Source organism: Microcaecilia unicolor, chromosome 2 (genome assembly GCF_901765095.1).
Source record: "Microcaecilia unicolor chromosome 2, aMicUni1.1, whole genome shotgun sequence".
NCBI classification, from domain to species: Eukaryota; Metazoa; Chordata; class Amphibia; order Gymnophiona; family Siphonopidae; genus Microcaecilia; species Microcaecilia unicolor.
This window is the reverse complement of record NC_044032.1, coordinates 259,700,888-259,721,176: the sequence shown is the minus strand read 5'-3', so window position 1 is coordinate 259,721,176 and position 20,289 is coordinate 259,700,888. Positions and strand designations below refer to the sequence as shown.

The 20,289-nt window shown below is 42.5% G+C and overlaps 2 protein-coding genes across 4 annotated transcripts in view; one reads left to right on the top strand and one right to left on the bottom strand.

Annotated features, from left to right (window-relative positions):
- The window catches only part of CCDC22 (coiled-coil domain containing 22), a 31,337-nt gene extending 25,806 nt beyond the window's left edge, over positions 1–5,531 (top strand). For both annotated transcript variants that reach the window (XM_030194023.1, XM_030194024.1), the window contains exons 10-17: positions 2,718–2,837; positions 3,449–3,565; positions 3,706–3,807; positions 4,082–4,189; positions 4,291–4,386; positions 4,526–4,585; positions 4,669–4,743; positions 5,001–5,531. In XM_030194023.1, coding sequence (XP_030049883.1) covers positions 2,718–2,837; positions 3,449–3,565; positions 3,706–3,807; positions 4,082–4,189; positions 4,291–4,386; positions 4,526–4,585; positions 4,669–4,743; positions 5,001–5,114 — 792 coding nt within the window. In that variant the 3' untranslated portion in view covers positions 5,115–5,531. The remainder of the gene's footprint in view (positions 1–2,717; positions 2,838–3,448; positions 3,566–3,705; positions 3,808–4,081; positions 4,190–4,290; positions 4,387–4,525; positions 4,586–4,668; positions 4,744–5,000) is intronic.
- A 105-nt stretch (positions 5,532–5,636) lies between these two features.
- The window catches only part of LOC115463484 (forkhead box protein P3-like), a 79,907-nt gene continuing 65,254 nt past the window's right edge, over positions 5,637–20,289 (bottom strand). For both annotated transcript variants that reach the window (XM_030194027.1, XM_030194025.1), the window contains 3 exons: positions 17,741–17,842; positions 6,066–6,187; positions 5,637–5,852 (listed from right to left, as the gene is read on the bottom strand). In XM_030194027.1, the coding sequence (XP_030049887.1) occupies positions 5,771–5,852; positions 6,066–6,187; positions 17,741–17,842 (306 nt within the window). In that variant the 3' untranslated portion in view covers positions 5,637–5,770. The remainder of the gene's footprint in view (positions 5,853–6,065; positions 6,188–17,740; positions 17,843–20,289) is intronic.

Genomic DNA, 20,289 nt, shown 5'->3' with positions numbered 1-20,289 from the left:
TGATTTATTGAATTTGTCAGCGTTCCTAGAAAGCTTTCTTGAGGTTGTTACCGGAAGACTACCCTATTAGTAGCCTTTGCTTTGGAACATGATAGGAATTATATATTACATCTTCTGCCATTTACAAGAGCAGTGTTTTTGATCTACTGTTCGTATATTTCTTGATATATCTCAGGTGACACAGAGGCGCAGGAAAGAGTTCTTGGCATTTAATTAAGCCAAGAACCCTGTCCCTAGGTGCTACCTTTATTTTGAAATTTCCTGCTAAATGTTCAACTTTTTGTGGTAAAAATTGTCTTCTTTGATCCAAAACAGTTGCAAGAATTTTAGGGTGGGGGGGGGGGGGGGGAGCTAGGGAATTGGAAAGGGTGGGGGACTGCTCCTCATAGTTAGCACAAACTGGCTGTAGAATCTGTAGTCTTATCTGTCCTTTAGGAGTTTCTTTTCTGTTTCCTTTGTTTCTATTTCTTGTTTGACCCAGCTTCAATATTGTGGACTAACAAGTTTGAGCTGTTTTCCTAATATGTTATTTGAAGTGATTACTTTGTATTTCCAATTTTCAAGTAAGATTACTTGATTTGTAATTGAATTCTCATTAAATAAATAAAAAAGAATGATTAAATCAAAAGCAGAGGACAGATCGAGTGGTATCAGCAGAGCATTCCTACCTATTCAGAATACTATTCATATGGCCAAGAAGAGTATGTTTGATACAATTAAAAGCATGAAAACCAGTTTGAAAAGGGTGGTTGCTCTTGTCAAGGTAATCCATAAGGTGGTCTGCTACAATGTTCTCTATAATTTTTTATATAAAGGAGAGGTTAGAAATTGGGTGGTACCAGATTTAAGAAAATATGATTTTGCTTGGTTAGTGGAAGTGTTTTTTTAGATAGGCAAGATTTCACTCCATTGACCCATGAAAAAGAATACATAGCTCCCTGGCACACAAACCTTTTATTACATACACCAATGAAATACTTGCCACCTTAAAAAAAACAAACAAAAAAACCCCAGCATTTTCGTGCATTCGCTTATGGACATCTGGAGGGAATGGGTGCGCTGTTGGGGGGGGGGGGTGTCCACAGATATCAGACCACCTCCCATTTCAGGGTAATTCAATGTTTTCTCTGGGGTTAGACTTGGCAGCATTTATATGGTGTGTCCAGAGCATGTTTTGCATCCTGATGGGACAATGTTTACTTTAGAAGAGGTAACAGAGGCAGGTACAGACACACCCCAGAGATGATTTTGTGCATTGTCAATTATAACATATGTTGCATCCCTAGATAAAGGTAGTTTTTTTATTCATTGTGGTGCTCATCTAAGGGGATTTTTTTGAGCAAATATATAGTATCTGTCTCTGAGCTATGTACCGGACTATATCAAATATCTCCTGTCAAAGATTTTGAGTTATCACTGGAGCATTGATCTTGGACTAATGCCAGAAGTGCTTGATTTTTATCAATCAATAAAGAGCATCCATAAACTTTCAGTAAGTGCAGAATAGCAGGAATACCAATTTAGGATATTGTTCCAGGCTTATTTTACCCAACAACAGGCACAATTTTCAAGGAAGTCAGCCACTCTAAATTGCAATGTGGTGGCCAGGTTCTTTGTTTTTTTTTAATGCTTTTGTGGGTTTTCCCCAAAGTAAACTATTTTTGGTGGTCTGTAACACACTGTTTTGAGAAACTTAAAAAAACAGATTCCCTCTTTCTCCGGCTGGATGGTTGTTGGATAAATATGAATCTTTAATAGTTCAAGGAAGAGGTGCTCGCCTCTGTATTTCAAAGGTGGCATTGGTTTTTGTTTTTTTTTTTAAACCAATTTTGAGTGTTTGGATAAGTGATGCACCTCCCTCAGTTTGGGGTTGGTGTAACTGTCTTCATACCTTGATGTTGCTGGAAAGACATTCAGTGGGATCTTGTTGGAGAAAGAAAAAATTTGTGGATATCTGGGAGACATATATATTCTCTTTATCCCCAAGAGTTCGTAGATTGATTCCCAACATATTTTGTTTTTGACTGGGAGGATTGTGAAGTAATCTGTTCCATGCCCATGCTTTCAGGTACAGGTTTTTTTTTTGTGAGTCTCACTGATATACAAATGGGGGGAGGGTAAGTGTCCCCTCTTCCTTCCTGAAAAAGATTATTTTTCGCTAAACTTTGTTTTCTTCTGAACATTGAGACATTTTTTCCCCTTTCAGGCGGAGGGGTTTTCCTGCAGTTTTTGTTGACTTCGGTCTGTATTTAGAAGAGGAGGGGTGGAACTGCAACTTTGGTGGGAGGGAAGGGATATTAAATGAAACACACCACTTGCCATACAGCATAATTATTTTTATGTTTTAACACAAGCATGTTTTCCTGTTAATCTTATTTTTTTTTTCTCTTCATTGCTAGTCTATTACTTGTTTGTATTGTGATTTTTCAATAAAGCATAAAATAGAAGTTGGATGGAAGAGACACTGCCAAGATTACCTTTTGGGTCATTACAGTGTGGAAATACTACTGCCTGTTTCCAGGCATCCAGGGAGTCTCCTAGAGAGGGACTAGTGGTGACCATAGACAGCAGGAAGGTAGCAACGGGTTCAAGGAAATGCTTAAGAATGTTCCCTGGGATGGGGTTGGTGTGAGGAGTGGCTAGATTCAAAGAAGCAACCAAAGTGCGTGCGGTCTAAAAGCTGGTCTCTGAGATAGTGCTTTTGGTTCATCCTGCAGGTCGAAGATGGCAGAAAGCAGTCAGAGTTGCATTTAGCAGAGAAGGAAGATGTGATGAAGGTGAAGAGACAAACTGTGGCTCTTCTGTCTGATGCAGAAAACAACCTCAGCAAATTACAGGTACAGCCTATACTCACTGAGATGAGTCACTGTGAGGGAAGGTGAGATTTTCTAGTAACAAGACTGTTAGTAAAACATTTAGGAAAGCAAGATGCTGAGCTAAGGCAATATCAGTAATGACTCCTGAGCATATAAAATGCCCTCATGCAAGAGTTGCTGGAAGTGGATAATCTCTTTAGGAAATGGTTAAAAACTGTTTGTCCTCTTCCTTTGGGAAGGAGATATGAGACGACTGAGCAGGCTGTGTAGAAGGTGGAGTGGATGGTGATGACAGTATTGAGGGGGTTCCCTTTAGGATGAGGTGCTGGATGGGTGCTTATTTATATGTGTGTGTGTTAGCATTTTGATGTTAGTGGATACATATGTATAGAAATTGGATTATTACGATTTTAGTTTTGTTTTTTAAATATATCATATTAATTGCCTTGCATGATTTTGTCAAATGAATGGTAATATAAGATTTTACAAATGGGGTTCTACCTTGGGTGTGAGGGGTGTCAGTTGGAGAAAAGGGATTCCCTAATAATGATGCTATTGGGGAAGGTATATGCTATGTGCAGATGAATTCCCCACGAGGACCTTTTAATAATCAAAAAAAGGTTTGTTCTCAGCTGGTTGTGGAGAGCAGCACAAAGCGCATTGTCCATCTTGCCAGCCAGTGGGAGAAACATCGTGTGCCTCTTGTTGAGCAGTATCGGGAGCTGAAGAAGCTACACCAGAGCAGAGAGGTAACTGTCATTCACCCCCCCTCCCCCCCCCCAGAGCCAATCTCTTCTCCCACTCCCTTCTACCACTGGAATGCACTGGTTCCTTGCCAAGCTGTCATCCGGTTTGTTTGCCTGTCTCATGGTGTCTTTTGTCTTTGCAGCTAGAATCCTCGCGCCGTCTCTCGGATATTAAGGAAATACATGAACAAATCCGGGCAGCAGCAGAAGAAGCCAAATGCAAAGAATTGCTGTACAAACAGCTGGTAAGCTTTACTAGATTCAGGATGTGTGCTGTGGGTTCAAGGGGATATGAGGGTTTGGAGCAAAATGTTAAGGAGGTGGTATTCTGGGTACGGGTAGGAATGTGGGGAATAGGTGAGGCTTGGGCGGGAGGTAGCATGGTATGTGGGTGTGTTAGAAGGAAGGAGATGTGTCCCAGGTTTGGGGGAGCTGCAGCGGCAGTTTCAGAGTTCAGGCTCAGATTTTGTGCTGCTTGCCAGTGGTTGGTATTTTAATGATGTCACTACTCCTGCATAGCTCACAGACCATGAGAATCTTCCAAAGGATGTTTCACGAGCAGCCTACACTCAGCGCATCCTGGAAATCGTGGGCAACATCAAGAAACAGAAGGAAGAGATCACTAAGGTAACGGGGCACCATGAAGCCGGCATCTGAACTCTGCATCTGATCCCTAATCTCTGTGTGGCATGCCTTCCTTATTTCTATGCTTTCTGCTTTTGGTTTAGATTCTGTCAGACACAAAGGAACTTCAGAAGGAGATTAATAATCTGACTGGGAAGCTGGACCGTACCTTTGCTGTGACCGATGAGCTGGTGTATAAGGTGAGATCCCCAGAGCTCCCTGTGTCCTGACTTTTCTTGTGGTTTCCGGAGTGTATGTATTAGCTTGTCATCTATTCTCCTTTCCTGAGAGGCTCGCTCCTTGCAGGCATAGTTGACTATTTGTTTCTCTGAACTGCAGGATGCTAAGCGTGATGAGGCAGTGAGGAAAGCATACAAATACCTGGCAGCACTACATGAGGTAAAATGTGTGGCTTATGTATGTGCAGTTCTGTCTGCATGTCACACATGGGCAATAGATCCACTGTGCTTTTTCTCTTTCAGAATTGCAGCCAGTTGATAGAGACCATTGAAGACACTGGGACTATCATGCGAGGAATCCGTGACCTGGAGGAACAGGTAACTAGAAGAATCCCAGAGCCTCTCCACCTCCTTTCTGTCTGAGACTGACTGCCTCACCATCTATTTCCCCACCCCCTTTGCCATCTAAGGCTGCTGCTACCTCTCTCGATCCCTCACCTCCGTCTTCCCCCCACCTTACTGTTTTCTTTCACCTTCCCACAGAGGCCTGTTCTACCCTGAGTGGTGGCACTGACACCACTTTAGACCTTCCAAGTCTCACTAACCACCCCCCCCCCATCCATCCTCCTCTACAGATTGAGACTGAAGCTGGGAAGAGGACCCTGAGTAACTTGGAGAAGATTCTGGAAGATTATAAATGCATTAAACAAGAGAACATGACCCTGCTGTCACGCATAAGGGAGGGCTGAGCAAGCCAGTCATCAAGTGCCAATGACAGGAGCAGACCTAGAGCTGCAGGCAACTGATGCTCTCATAGGTCTTCTGCTTTGTTCTCTGCATCACTGACACTGGTGCCTCCAATTCTAATGTGCTTGTAGGAGTGATCTTTTTAGCACTGTTCTCCTATGTGTGCTTTTTCATATACACATCTCTGTACTTAGCTTAGCTACATCCCTTCCCCTCCCCTCTGCATAAGTATGTGCACTTTTTCACTCACTCGCACACATGCTCTCGCTCTCTCCTTGGAAAGCAAGCCTTTTGGTCAGAAGGAGCACAGGAAGGTCAACATAATTGCAATTTATTAATTTTCATTATTGATTTGCATGTTTGCTACCACTAGCCATTCTTGGTGGGATATGCCCAGAATAAAACCTATCTCTGCCTGAGGCATGACATTGTGAGCTCTTAAACCTCGTCTCTGCCTGTCTTACATTGATTGTCTAGGAGGTAGCTTGCACTTCTGCCATCCTTTGTACCATGTGGTATCTTGGTACTCACAGAGCAGATGGAGACTCGCGTGGTAAGAGATGAAGTTGTAGGTGCACATGATAGCTTTACAGTTTTTGCATGGTATTGTGCCTAGAGCGTACTCAGTTTGCCTAAGCGGAGTAAGCACTGCACCTTCTCATCGTGGAGAGAGGCTGGTAGAGGGCCAGATGTTAGTGGCACACAGCTGCGAAGACAGAAACCGCTTCATTTCCTGGTCCCTGGACAGACAAAAGAAGACACATCTTTTTAGCTTTAAGATATGTGGAATGCATGTGTGTGAGGTTTATGTTCACATTAGGGAATGTATACTGTGTGTGTGTACAAAGGAATACACTCTAAGCCATGGAGAATATGGAGGTGTGAGGACAGTAGTTCCAGAATACAGGCCCCATATAGTGTGTGTGAGAGCAATTCTTCTGTTCCATTTTTACCTGCTCAGTTTTGCCCCTCTCTTTCTTTGGTATTCCACCTCATCCACAGTCCACACAGCCCCTTTCATGTTCTCTACTCGCACAAAGCATTTGTGAAGGCTTAGGTTGTGACGCACAGCATTCTGCAGTAGGAGAGATGAACAGGAGACTGAGAATCCAGGAAGCACTGTAACTGTCCCACATCATTTTCCACCACCAAGCTTTGGTAAAACCCAGGTCCTGTGACCACTCCCCATTGTGCACTCCAGCAGCAAGGGGTGGACACTGACAGCTCTACCTGCTTCTGAGGCAGGGTAACCCAAGAAATTATGCCAATGCCTTTATAACACCAAGATGGAGACAATGCTAGGAGATATGCCAATTCCCCAACACTGATAGGCAAGGGCAACCAGAGGATCTGTGTCTATTGATATCAACATACTGTAAACCTTGTAATGATGAAACTGGGAGGGGGGGGGGGGGGTTGATGCATTAACTTCATAAAAGTGCAATTGCTTCAGTGATTACTAGTGCTGTGAAACTCCCCCCCCCCTTCGTTCCCCCTGTTATTGCACACTGTATGTCACACTGAATGGTTTCTGATATTTACAAAATGGGATATTCTGAATTTGACAATTCAAACATAATTTTTGAATTATTACTTGATTTTTTTCTAAAGTTATCCAATACCTATTATTTAAAAATTGTTTTGTGTGTTTCCTCAGTTTCTTTCTATGTAATTACAGTTTGGTGAAATCTGGAGGGGGGAAACGTTTACACATCCCTGTGTCATTTAGCTTTAATGGGGGGGGCGGGGGGTGTCTGTTGACATATGAAAGGGTCATGGAGCTGGCTGCTGTGATCAGGAGTGAAAGGCTTATTCTTGTTACATAGTGTATTTTAGAAAAACCAAAAAAAGAGAAAAAATCCATCTACAACAAGCAGCTTAATGGTTAGAGCAGAGAGATTACTTAGTAGGTCAAAGTTCAAATCCCACTGCAACTCATCCTGCTCCTTGGTAACTTGCTTAACATTTCATTGCCTCAGGTACAAACAGGTTATGAATCCTCCATAGCCAGGAAAATACCTAGCAGGCCTGGTCCTTGAGCTACTAGTACTGAAAAAAAAATGTGAAATATCTTCCCCGCATTCCCTTTAAGTGCCCAAGACAGGTATTGAAATTATAAAATATTTTTATTTCTAAGGTGACTATAGTCTTGCATTCCTCTCCATTCTTCAACCTCAAATGAAAATGGCTACCTGTGTAGAACTGTAATTAAACTAATGCTAGTCTGTGCTCAGAATTAACAAATTGTTTATTAATGTATAGATAGATGAGGACATACAAGTCTTAATGGCAGACCAGGTATGTTCTAAACTCTGGACAAAGGCCAGCTCCATATAAGGAATTTGGAACTTGGCATTTTGACCATAAAAAGGATCAAATGAATACATAAAAAGATTCCTACTAGATTCTAGTCTTAATATATATTTCTGAAGTAGAATTTGTCTCCCACACCAGAGCATCACAAACTTTCTTTTATTTCTCAAAAGCCCTTCCCCTTTTAACCAGTTGGGTTCCCTGAGCAGTACAGTTACAGGTTTGGAGCTGAGATGTGAGACAGCAGGTCAGGAGTGGGGGGGGGGGGGGGGGGGGGGAGAGAGATCACGTCTTAGAGAGATGTTTGGGTCTGCTGGACCAGAGGGGAGGAATAAGGCATGCATGTGCTAGCTAGTTGCTTGTTTAACCAAACCAAATTATAGGCCCCGTTTACTAAGCCGTGCTAGAGGCACGTTAGTGCTTTTAGTGTGCGCGGTGCCCACAATATTCCAATGGACGCCTGCCTACACAGCGTGCGCTAATTTTGTGCACACGTTAAAAATGCTAGTGCACTTTAGTAAACAGGGCCCTATATTTTTTAAAAATGATCTGCCATGAAAACAAAAACAAGGCCCCTTATCACCCATAGCCTTTTATGTCTATTGCTGGGCTTTTCACCGACGTCACCCTCACGCACTGTTGTGCCGCTGTTGGTGTTTTCCAAAACGAGGCTCTAGGCTGCTTTTAACGTTTGGCACAGTTTTAGTGCAGGATAAAAACATATGTGATACTACAAAACTGTGCACGAACACTAAAAGGTATATATAAAAAAAAGGTACAAATGAAACAACAGCTAAAACAGTCTGCAGGCCTGCGCTAAACACAACTTGGTAGAGCTAGGTCCATAGGTGCTAAGGGGAGGGGGAGGCACAATTCTTAATAGAAAACTACCAACTGCCTCCGATGTGCACGCTCCTAAATCACACACACACACTCTATCTCTCCTTGTATAGCTCTGTGCAATTGAAGTGGAGTAAATCACTGTTCTATGCTTCAGTTCTTACCAAAGAACTAACTAGTATGATCCTTTGCTTAAGGATAAAATGCTGAAAAAGTTTCATGTTTCAGATGGTCTTTTTAATACTGTGTTTTGTGTATGGGTTTGGGTTTCCCTGCTAAACAACCCAGCGTGTCCTTTCAGAGACATCGTCCATGGCATATCTAGGAGCCATCTGCCTCTTCACATTCTGACTCAGAAGGGAAAGACCCTTCCTACATGTCTTCCTGTGTCTTAGGCTGTGAGATTGTTTTATCATATAACGACATGCTGTTTCAACCCCTTAATGTTTATCTGCAGTAACCCAGACTTTCACTTCCCTTCTGGTTTACCTGCTTTTCTTTCACTAGCAGTGTCTCACTGAACTTTCTTGCTCTCTCTGCTCTGTTTTGAAAATGCAAAACTAGAGCAGTGGTGGGATGACCCAATGCCTTACCCATCACTTGTGCAGTACACCACTGCACTATTGAGCTAAAAGCCAGATGCACAAAGGTCCCGTTAAGAATCCGTCTGCATTTCCAAATCGGTAAAAATTTACCGATTTAGAAGCACAGAGGGATTCACAAAGAGAATCGCATGCAAATGAGCTGCTCATTACTTTTGTGACCCAGCTCATTTGCATGTGATATGGGGGAAGCCAGTCGGTGAGCTGAGCATGCGCAGAACAGTCAGTCACTATGCGTGGCTCCTCTGCACATGCTACAGGCAGCTCTCATACACGCAAAGAAGTAGATGTAGCCCTTTTTTTTTTTTTTTTTGCAAGCACAATAGCAGTTTGTTTTTTTGGATGGACAGACCTGTGTTGGGGCTCCCTGCCTCCCCGCTGCCAGGAAAAAGTGGGAAAAAAGACTAGAATATGGTGGCTACTGCTCTCGGCTCTGAGGAATTCGCATCATTGCTTGGGTAGATTGTAAGCTCTTTGAGCAGGGACTGTCTTTCTTCTATGTTTGTGCAGTGCTGCGTATGCCTTGTAGCGCTATAGAAATGCTAAATAGTAGTAGTAGTAGGGTCCACCCCCAGCTGTTCCTTCTATTGACCGGCTGACATCCTGGAATGCTCATCTCCCTGAAGATGGACTCTTATTGGCTGGCTGCTGTCTCAGCTCCTCCCTGCAGGGCTTCCCTGATGACATAATTCTAGAGCTGTGAGCTGATTGGATCTGAACTTCCTGGTGTCCCCCTCCAGTAGTGAGTGGGCAGGACATCCCCAGCTGACACTGTCCAATTGGTTTAGCCCCTCTCTGTTGTGCTTCTAAGCATGAGGGATACTGTTTCCCAGCAGAAGCTGTTTGACCCTTGCCTTCCTTGCATTTTTGGTAGGTCACCATTACTTTTATGCTTTACATTTACTGCCCCCACCCCCATTTCTTGCCAGTAAAATGTCATTTGAGAAAAGAATGAGTGTAAGCTGATGTACTTTTTTTGTGTGTGCTCCATCTTCCCTGCTTTGTTTCTCCCCTTCTCCTACTTGAGATAATGAAGAACCAGCAGGTCCAGACCTCCAATTAAAATTTCCACGGTAAAGGTAGGGCCTGCTTTTGTGCATGGGGTCAGAAACGATAGTGCATTGCATGCATGTTATAATAGTAATTAGCTCATTATACTAGCTTTGCCTTCCATTTTCGTTAGCTGCTACCGTGACAGGAAAATGGCTCGGAGAATTTGTGCATATCCCAGTTTATTAATTGAACGCTAAACTGGCTAGAACTAGTTTAAAACAATGTTGCTGGCTCGTTAAGTTTAGTGCATCTGGCTCTGAGCTTTTGTTTCAATGCCAGGCACACAGAAGTAGGGTAAGTCTGATTGTATTTCTGGTTTTTCCACATATTTCTTCATAAGGTTTGTGTTCCTCAAGACTTATTTATTTTATTTGTGACATTTATACCCCACATTATCCCAAACATGTTTGAATTCAATGTGGTTTACAGTAAACAGTAAAGATACAGCTCTCATCAAGGAGTTGCCATGTCTCCTGTCCTTACTTCTCTCTTGTTGCAGATTGCCACTGCTCTTCGTTTTTCCTCCTGCTCCTTTGGCTATCCAGCTCAGTTGGAACTAGCCCCTATTGAGCCACAGCATGGTGAAATTCACTCACAATTACCCTTGGGTTTTCTCCTATTTTGATACGTTCCCCTCAGATTAATAAGTCTACCATCACTGTGCCTGCCCTTGGCAGGGGTCACAGACCACGGCTCCTTCTAGAACATAAGTACATAAGGTTGCCATACTGGGACAGACCAAAGATCCATCAAGCCCAATATCCTCTTTCCAACAGTGGCCAATCCAGCTCACAAGTACCTGGCAAGATCCCAAAACAATACAATACATTTTATGCTGCTTATACCAGAAATAAGCAGTGGCTTTTCCTAAGTCCATTTTAATAATAGTTTATGGACTTTTAGGAAGCTATCCAAACCTTTTTTAAACCCCACTAAGCTAACTGCTTTTACCACATTCTCTGGCACTGAATTGCAGAGTTTAATTACACATTGCGTGAAGAACTATTTTCTCCAATTTGTTTTAAATTTACTACTTTGTAGCTGCATTGCGTGCCCCCTAGTCCTAGTATTTTTGGAAAGAGTAAACAATCTGATACTGTTCACAAACAAACAAAAAGGTGCAGATACACCATACCGGCACAAAGAAAGGCACTAGTTTAACATGCAGTGGTAATAAGGAGATTTTCTGACTTATGATGGTGGAGTTGTTACGAGGCTTGTCATATCCCTTATGAGGGTATGTGGCCACTGAGGTCTTTCCTCCTAACAAGTGGTTTCATGTTATAGTCAATATTGCAGGTCTTGGGTTAGATTATATTGATATTTTCCATGACCAGATAATTCAGTTCTGAATTCCTCTTCCCTTTCCCGGTACTGGCTTTGTCTACTGTACTCCTTGGGGAAAATGAAACTACAAGTCCATACATGAAGCTGGGTAAAACCAGAACTGCATCAGCTTGTGTTGAAAGTCAGGAGCCAGTTAGCAACTCTGTCTCTAAGGATCCCACCAGTTCAGCTGAATGCTCACACAGTCGGAACTGCTAGGATAGAGTAGATCTGATTGGAACTTTCAGAAAGCTATGGGCTAGGAGAGCTTGGTGCCCTTGAAGAAACTCCAGCAGATTCTGCTGAGAATGCAGAAAGGCTTTGGATGCTGTGGACTGCAAAGCTGAATATAATTGTACAAAATAAGTAATGACAACTAGGGCCCAATATTCAAGATTTATGCTCCTAACCTTGGGCTCCTTTTACTAAGGTACACTAAATGCTAAGAAGCCCAGAGGAATAAAATGGCTAACTACGGTATTAGTGCACTTTAGTAAGAGTCCTTTGAAAGTTATGCTTCTAACTTGGCCTCTTTGAAAATGTACTAGAGCTGAGCAACTAAAATTATACTCAAAATGTAATTAAAATCCTAAATTTAGGAGCATAAAATGTGGGTGACAACAGGGGGCGATTTAAAATGTGGGGGGGGGGGGGGGGTAGAGAGAGAGGAGCTTAGCCCTGGTAGCTCATACATGATTTTTTAAGCTCTTAAGATGAATTTTCAGCTGAAAACAGGCTCCTAAATTTGGCTTAAAATGTATGAGCTTAGCTTTTTTTTTTTTTGTTTAAATATCTGGCTTATAGTACATAAGCAATTGTTAGCTGGGCACAAGAGGGTGGATGATGCTATGAGTATTATTTCTAAAACAGTACCAGGCATACACAATGCTGTAAGGCATATGGGAGAGAAAGTCCATTCTCTGTAGAGCTTTCTCTTTTTTTATTATTATTATATTTTTGGTTGTCAATACAGATTGTTCAGCAGCACAACTGAACTGGGTACAAAACAATATCAACCATAAGTAACAAATACAACCCTCATTCATCCACCCATACATCAACTCCCACCCCCCTCCCCTCCAGACTCCTTAATTATCAAGCAGTTCCAAGCAACAAGCCAAAACAAGGCATATGATCTATTATCCATTTTAAGGGACTTAGGCATGAAACTCAGCTTTATTCTATCTTTTGTAATTTTGCAGTCCACCCATCATACGGCACCGAATCGGGTGAGATCCAGAACTGCAATATAGTTTTCCTAACTAGCAATAGGGACGTATACAGGAAGCGCCTCTGAGGCTGAGTTAATTGTTGGGTATGAAATAGCCCTTGATCTCCTAGAAGCAGGGTAGCATAATCCCAAGCCACCTCCCTCTGAACATCCTTATTAAGCAAAGAAAAAGCCCTGTTCCACAAGGACAGAGCAGGGCATTCCAAAAAGATGTGAATAAGTATTCCCCTTCCAGAATTACTTCGCAGACAGCAGTCATTGTCCCAGAGACCCAAGTTAGCCCCTTTTGCCATAGTCATATGGGCTCTATGTCTTATTTTATACTGCACTTCTTGCAATTCTGCTGATTTAGTCATTTCATAAAGTGTAGAAAAAATTGCACTAAACTGTGTGCGTGTATACTCAGTGCCTAGATCCCTGTTCCTTTGCTGCGCCAGTGTCTCTAATCCTCCCAATGGTAGAGTCAATTTCAAAATCTTGTACCAAGTGGACAATCTATTCATTAATACAGGTAAGTGAAGGAGAACAGTGTCTAGGTCTCCATACATCCAAGCAGTGTTATATCTAGCCCTTAGTGAAGACCAATAATGCCATACCTGTAGGTACTGTTAACATATGATGGTTTGAAAGCCCCCATTTGTCTTTGACCCAGGTGAAATTAAGAAAATAGTCCTGTCCCCCCTGTCCCCCGACAGCAACTGACCAATTTGTGTACAACCTGCTCTATGCCGTCTCCGAAACTCTGAACAACCCATACCCGCCGGGAAGGCACTATTTCCCACTAGTGTCAGGAAAGGTGAGGCATCAGGAAAGCAACCCTGGTGTCCCTACCACTAGCACCAGGCCCTTCGCAAAGGTCGGAGAAAACAACTTAGAGGCAACCCGAGAAGTTGTCCCAGGGGGTGTATGCAAAAGATTCATAAATGACATAGGGCTACTCCATTCCACCACCCATCCTGGAGGAGAGAAACGGCATATCCTCTTTATCCCCTCAAAGATAAAACACATCAGGGCTGCAATGTTATATAAGCGTAGGTCCAAGCCTCCCAGGTTTTTGTCCAAGATTAACTTCTGATATCCTATTCGCGCTCTGCTCTGTCATCAGATAAAAGAGCGAATCAAAGATTGAAAAAGACGTTCATCTCTCCGTAACATCCAAATAGGAGCAGCCTGTAGGGGGTATAACTGCTTGGGCAAAAGTATTATTTTCACTAAGGCCACTCTACCCAACAATGAAAGTGGTAGGTCCCTCCAAGCAGCACAAAGCCTCATGATTTTATCTATAGGGTCTAGGACATTGTACTTATAAGGTTGGGTTAGTACTGAAATATATACCCAGATAATGCACTGGTCCTTTTACAGGAGGGATAAGTGACGAGGAAAACCAAGGCTCCTCAGAGCGTCCAGACAGAGGGGGAAGTTCTGATTCAGAACAATTAACCCACAGACCCGAAAGATCTCCAAATACCCGCACCAGGGACAACGCCTCCGGCAGACCGCAAGGGGCATGCGCCAGATACAGTAGAATATCATCTGCAAAAAGATTTATATGCATCTCTCTATCTCCCACCAGTATACCCTGTATACTTCAATCCCCCTGATCTTCAATGCCAAGGGCTCAATAGCTAATAAGAAAAGAAGTGGGGAAAGAGGACACCCCTGCCACGTACCCCTCTGCAAAAAGAATCTATCTGTGAGTTTACTATTTATCAGCAACTGCGCCCTGGGGGAAGTGTAAAGAGAAGATCCAAGCAACAAAGGTTCCCTGAAAACCAAAATGCTCCAGGACCCAAAAAAGGTACTGCCATGATATGCTATCAAAAGCTTTCTCCATATCTAAACCTACTATGGCCCCCAGTCCACCCTCCCCCCCCCCCCCCCTATATTCCTGAATGGCCAACAAAGCCCTGAGAAGATTCATGGAAGCATAGCATCCAGGCACAAAACCCACTTGATCTTCATGCACCAGGGTGGAAATCATCGCATTCAGACGTTGGGCTGATATAGCCGCTAGTAATTTAACATCTTGATTTAAGAGTGAAATGGGTCGATCCCACTTGCGCTGGATCCTTACCCGGTTTTGGAATACGCACTATATGTGCCAGGTTCTGATATAGGCCCATGCCCTCCTCCCCTAACTCACTGAACATTGCTCTTAAAGGTGCTACTGCCAGCTCTGATAAAATGCGATAATATTCCGGGCCATAATGTCAGGTCCTGGAGCTTTGGTAGACTTCAAGGCTTTAATGCCCTGGCTAACTTCCTGGGAGAGTTCAAAACAGACATCTGCTCTACCGTAAGAATGGGCATCTCCATATGTTGAAAAAAAGCCTCACATGCTTCCACATTAAATTCCCGTGCTTGATAAAGAGAGCTGTAAAATTTTACAAACTGTTCCATAATTTGAGCTTCTGTGGTGCATTCTTGCCCCTTTTCATCTTTAATAGAGGTAATGACCTGTGTCCTACGGGGAGGCCTCACTAGATTGCCTAGAAGCTTACCAGCCTTGCTGCCCCATTTAAATAGCTGAAGGTATATAGCCCTCTATGCTCTTTGATGCAATAATGTATCTAATAGTATCCTAATCTGTAGCATATGTTGCTTAATAATGGTCATATGAAGCACATGCTGCCTACGTAATTGTTGCTATTCCTGTGAAAGACATAAGAGTTCTGCTTCTCTCCTTTTTTTCGGAGCAGAAGTGTAAGATATAATATGGCCCCGCATGACTGCCTTGGAGGCTTCTCAATAAATGCCTGGATTCACTCCCGGTGTGCTATTATGAGCTTGGTACTCCAAACCATTTTTCTCTCAAATATACCTAAAAACCCGTCATTATACAGAGAAGGCAAGAACTTCCACACCCTCTCACCTGGGTCTTCAACAAAGGAAATAGCTACCAAAACCGCCGAATGATCAGAGAATGCAGTATCAACTATACGGGACTCGGCAGCCCGAGGAAACAGGGATTGGGCCAAAAGAAGATAGTCGAGCCTAGAGTAGGCATTATGGGGATGGGAAAAGAAGGTATATTCCACATCATGAGGGTGCAAAACCCTCCATATATCTACTACATCTAACCGTGAGGTTAAAAAATTAACACCCTTAGTATCCAGCCCCCTATCTCTAGACCTGGGTGGCTTACAGTCAATTCATGGCTCTGCCAATATATTGAAGTCACCCCCATTATGATTTGATAGTTAGTGTAGGGTACTATTGTAGCCACTAAATCAGAAAAGAATTTGAGAATAGCTATTTGGGCCATAAACATTGCAAAGGAGAATATGATACCCTCAAAGCTCACCAAAGAGAAGCATAAATCTACCCTCTTTATAGAACTTTCTAGTCAGTAAACTTCCTTGAGTGTAGCTCAAAGGGTGAATAAAATATCCAAATAAATGAAAATTATATGACGGGATCTAGTATATCAATGACTGGATTTTCTAAACTGCCTCTTCTGACACACAGGACTATGTGGTGTACAATCTAAAAACATAATACAGAACATGAAAGAAATGCCAGACATCAAACAGGAAAGACAATTTCATTCACACAAAGCTACATGCTGACTGCTCAACAGACCACTTCTAGGATGGCAGCCCCTAATCTCTAACCCACATAAGGTTCCCCAAAAGCTTTCTTAAATAAGTTCTCGAAAGTATCTTGAATTTAGAAAACGTTCTGTACGAAAAGGAGTTGGAAGACTATTCCACAGAGTTGGGGCAAGGATGAAAAAAGCACTATGACAAGTGCATACATAAAGTCAAAAATTTATATCAGGTGTGGTTGCTATTCAAAAATAGCATCCTGGAAGCCCAGACCAGATATATTCCATATATTAAAGGAGGAAGGAAGGCAAAACGACATCTGGCATGGTTAAAAAGTAAGGTGAAGGAAGCTATTAGAGCTAAATTAAATCCTTCAGAAAATGGAAGAAGGATCTGACTGAAAATAATAGGGAACAGCGTAAGGAATAGCAAGTCAAATGCAAAACACTGATAAGGAAGGCAAAGATTGTGTTGGAGGCAAATACACTCAGTAAAATCTTTTTTTTTTAGGTATACTAGAAGCAAGAAGCCGGTATAAGAATCAGTAGGACCACTAGATGACTGAGAGGTAAAAGGGGCACTCTGGGAAGACAAAGCCATAGCGGAGAGATTAAATGAATTCTTTGCTTCAGTCATCATTGAGAAAGATGTGGGGAAGATACTAGTATCTCAACTAAAGAACAACTTGTGTGGTCCCCAAATATTTATTGATAAATACCAAATAATCAAAAAATGGGGAAAAAGACCTCAATGGCTTTGCAGCCTTATATTGTAGGCATATCAAAGCCTCACAATACTAACCACCATCACTAGTCTAAAAATCACCCTTATATTTTTCTCCATTTTTATCAATTTAATTGTATAAAATTATCATTTAACAGCAAGGCAAGCTGTACGTAACTCGACTTCAGTGGACTCTCTTGGCTCAATGGAGCTGTCTGTTTCGCTGATGTCGGTTTCTACAGCAGCTGAGCCGCTAAATTATGTATTAGTTGTATCAAATGCACTCAATTTCTAGGGGTTGAATTTAGAAATTGAGTGGAATACTTTATTTTGAATCAGGGAGGAGTCCGTGTTACATATTAGGTCAGCACGTAGTATTTAGACAGAACAGATGCTGTCACCATTTTTGCCTGGAGTTTAAGTTTTAAGTCCGGTAAAATTGGCATCGTAATGCAAAAGGTATGTGATACATGAATTTTGTTTTTTTTAGAGTTAAGCTTGGTTTTACGATTGGGCAGAATTTTGACAGTTTTCTTCTATGTTTGGTCTTTTAGGGGGACAGTCCTGGAGACAGCTGGTATAGCAAAACTTGCATGTCTGATAATGAGATCTCGACAGGCAGATTTTTCCATGTTTAAATGATGGGTTTTGTAAAATAAGATAAGTAAATGAGTGCTAAATATAAACTCATAAGCTTTTTTGATTATTTATTGCAAGTTATTTTCTAGAAATGTTCATAAAAATCTCATAGTGATTTGCCGATGAGGTGGGTGCTATAAACCTCATTGATTTTAGTCAAGCTCATTGAGTTGCACCGCTGAGGCAAACAATATACAATACTTCTGCATTGAGTTACTCTGGTGGTTTATAGTGAGAAATTGATTTATACTAGGCATTTTAAAAGTGGCTCTGTCCTTGCTTTAGTGCCTGTGGATAAAACAAGGAAGCTAGGTCTCACCAATGTTCCCACATCTTCTTGTTTTGCATCCTACCTTCCATGTGGCTGTGTTGTGTCTGAAGTATGCAAACCTCCTGGTGAACCAGTGGTAAATCTCACTCAGTGTCAGCTGCTTCTCGGGGGTTTCCAGGATTGCCTGTGAAGGAAACAAGGATTTGAGCACAATGTGGGAGCTGGAGCCTGCTCATGGGAAAAGATACCGGTGAGCTGCAGATAGTGGAAAAAGTAAAGTTTGGTTACAACAATTTCTCGATTTGAGTTAAACCATCCAAGAACTACCACATTCCAGTGATAGTTTGAGTGGTGATATATAGGGGGGAAAAACACCCCTGCAGAATTCTAGCCAGAGACATTTTAAATGTCAGCCAGACATTTTAAATGGCAGCCAGAGCGAATCTCTGCATCATTAACTGATAAATTACAATTCCTCCAATCCAGTGCTTCTCAAGCCAGTTCTCAGGCACACCCTGCCAGTCAGTTTTTCAGGCTATCTATAATAAATATGTATGAGATAGATTTGCATGCACTGCCTCATTGGTATTAGAGAGTTGCACAGGGACAGAAATCTTACCCATCCCCGCTGGAATCTTACCAATCCCCACCCGTCCCTGCAAGAATTGAATGGTACATTTAAAAAAATTCCAGTCGGCTCTCTCAGTCTCTCTCTGGTTTCGAGCCACAGCACTGCAGGCAAGGAAGGAAGGAACAGAAGCTGGAACTTGGAACATTCTGGTGCACACATGTAAGACTTGTCTGTGACACTGTGTGATGAGAGGTCGCCACATGCATGCACCAGTAAGTCAAGTGATATCTGATGCTTATGCCTGTGTCAGAGCTGAGGTCTGCGCATCAGCCCAGGAGCAGAGAGGATTTAATAGTAACATAGTAAGTAACAGTAGATAAAAACCTGAACGGTCTGGTCTACCAAATAGTCACATTCATTATCAATTCATAATTAAATCAACAATGAATGTGATATTATATACTTGATTATGGTCTTTCTTTGGAATTCCTGGGACATAGACCATAGAAGACCGCCCGGCCCTATCCTTATGTTCCAAATGCTGGAGTTGTCATCCAAGTCCATTCCAGCCTATTTGTTTTCTCAATTGCAGGAAACGGACAGTAAAAGTCTGTCCAGCACTGTCCTCATGTTCCAGCCACTAAAGTTGCTGTCTAAGCCCTTTGCAGCCTGTCCTAAACCAGATTGCCATATATAAAGACACAGACCATACAAGTCTGCCCGGTATCGGCCCTAGTTCGTCACAGCTGGAGTCACCATCTAAGTGTCACTCGACTCATCCACACACATGCAGCCATTTTAGTTTAGATTTTTTATAACTTCCATTTTCTAATTAGAGATCCTCTGTGTTCATCCCATGCCTTTTTGAATTCTGTCACCATTTCTGTCTCTACCACCTTCTTAATGGAGACTTTCCGCATCTGTGCTGTTAAAGCAAGGAGGAGACAGCACTCAAAGAGCTTGGTACTCTGTAAGTGAGAGGCTGGAGGAAGTGCAGTGTACACTTCCACAGGAAAGGCTTCTATCCCCATGGGAACCCCACAGAACAGCTTCCATCCCCATGGGAACCCCGCAGAACAGCTTCCATCCCCATGGGAACCCCACAGAACAGCTTCCATCCCCATGGGAACCCCGCAGAACAGCTTCCATCCCCATGGGTTCTGCGGGATTCCTGAGAACCCCATTCAAGTCTCTAATTGGTATGTAAATCTATCTCATATATATATTCATTGTGGATATCCTGAAAAGCTGACTAGCTGGGTGTACCCAAGGACTGGCTTGAGAAGCACTGATCCAGTTCTTCAAAGTCACTGAGTTCAGTGGGATGGTCTGGCCCTTATAAATAATGAAACACAAGTAAAACCCCACAAAACAGCAAAGAAAGCTACCAGTACCAGCAAATGTGCAGAGAAATCTGGGGACCTGAAAGATCCATAACACTTTGTCTTCCAGGTCAGTGGTCTGGGCACAGAACTAACTCTATTGTTTTCCTCCCAAGACCTCAGAGAACTTAGTTCAGATCTCTCTCCTTTCCCAAATCTTGGAATACTCCAGGGATGGGCAACCACGGTCCTCAAGGGCCACAACTCAGTCAGGCTTTCTAGATTTCCACAATGAATATGTATGAGATATACATGCAAATCAATTTCATGCATATTCATTGTGGAAATTCTTGAAAACCCAACTGGGTTGTGGACCTTGGTTGCACACCTATGGAATACCCTTTATCCTGCTGCACTCCATGTCATAAAAATCCACTCCTGGTTTTTTCTCGCTGCATGCAGAGACTTGGAGTTCTATCAATTTCCTTAAGAAAATCAGAATTACAGATCTGTGCAACATAGAGCCAGGACTTGACCAGCCTGGTGCTTGTAACATCAAGTCATGTGGCAACCATATCTCAGGACCTCAGACAACCTAGATCCAATTTCACTCCCTTCCCTGGACCTCAGAGCCTCTGATCTGGATCTTTCTCTCTACTAAGAGCATCAGACCTGCCATGCTGGGTGAGACTAAAGGTCCACTGAGCCCAGCATCCTGTGTGTGCCCGTTCACTAAAA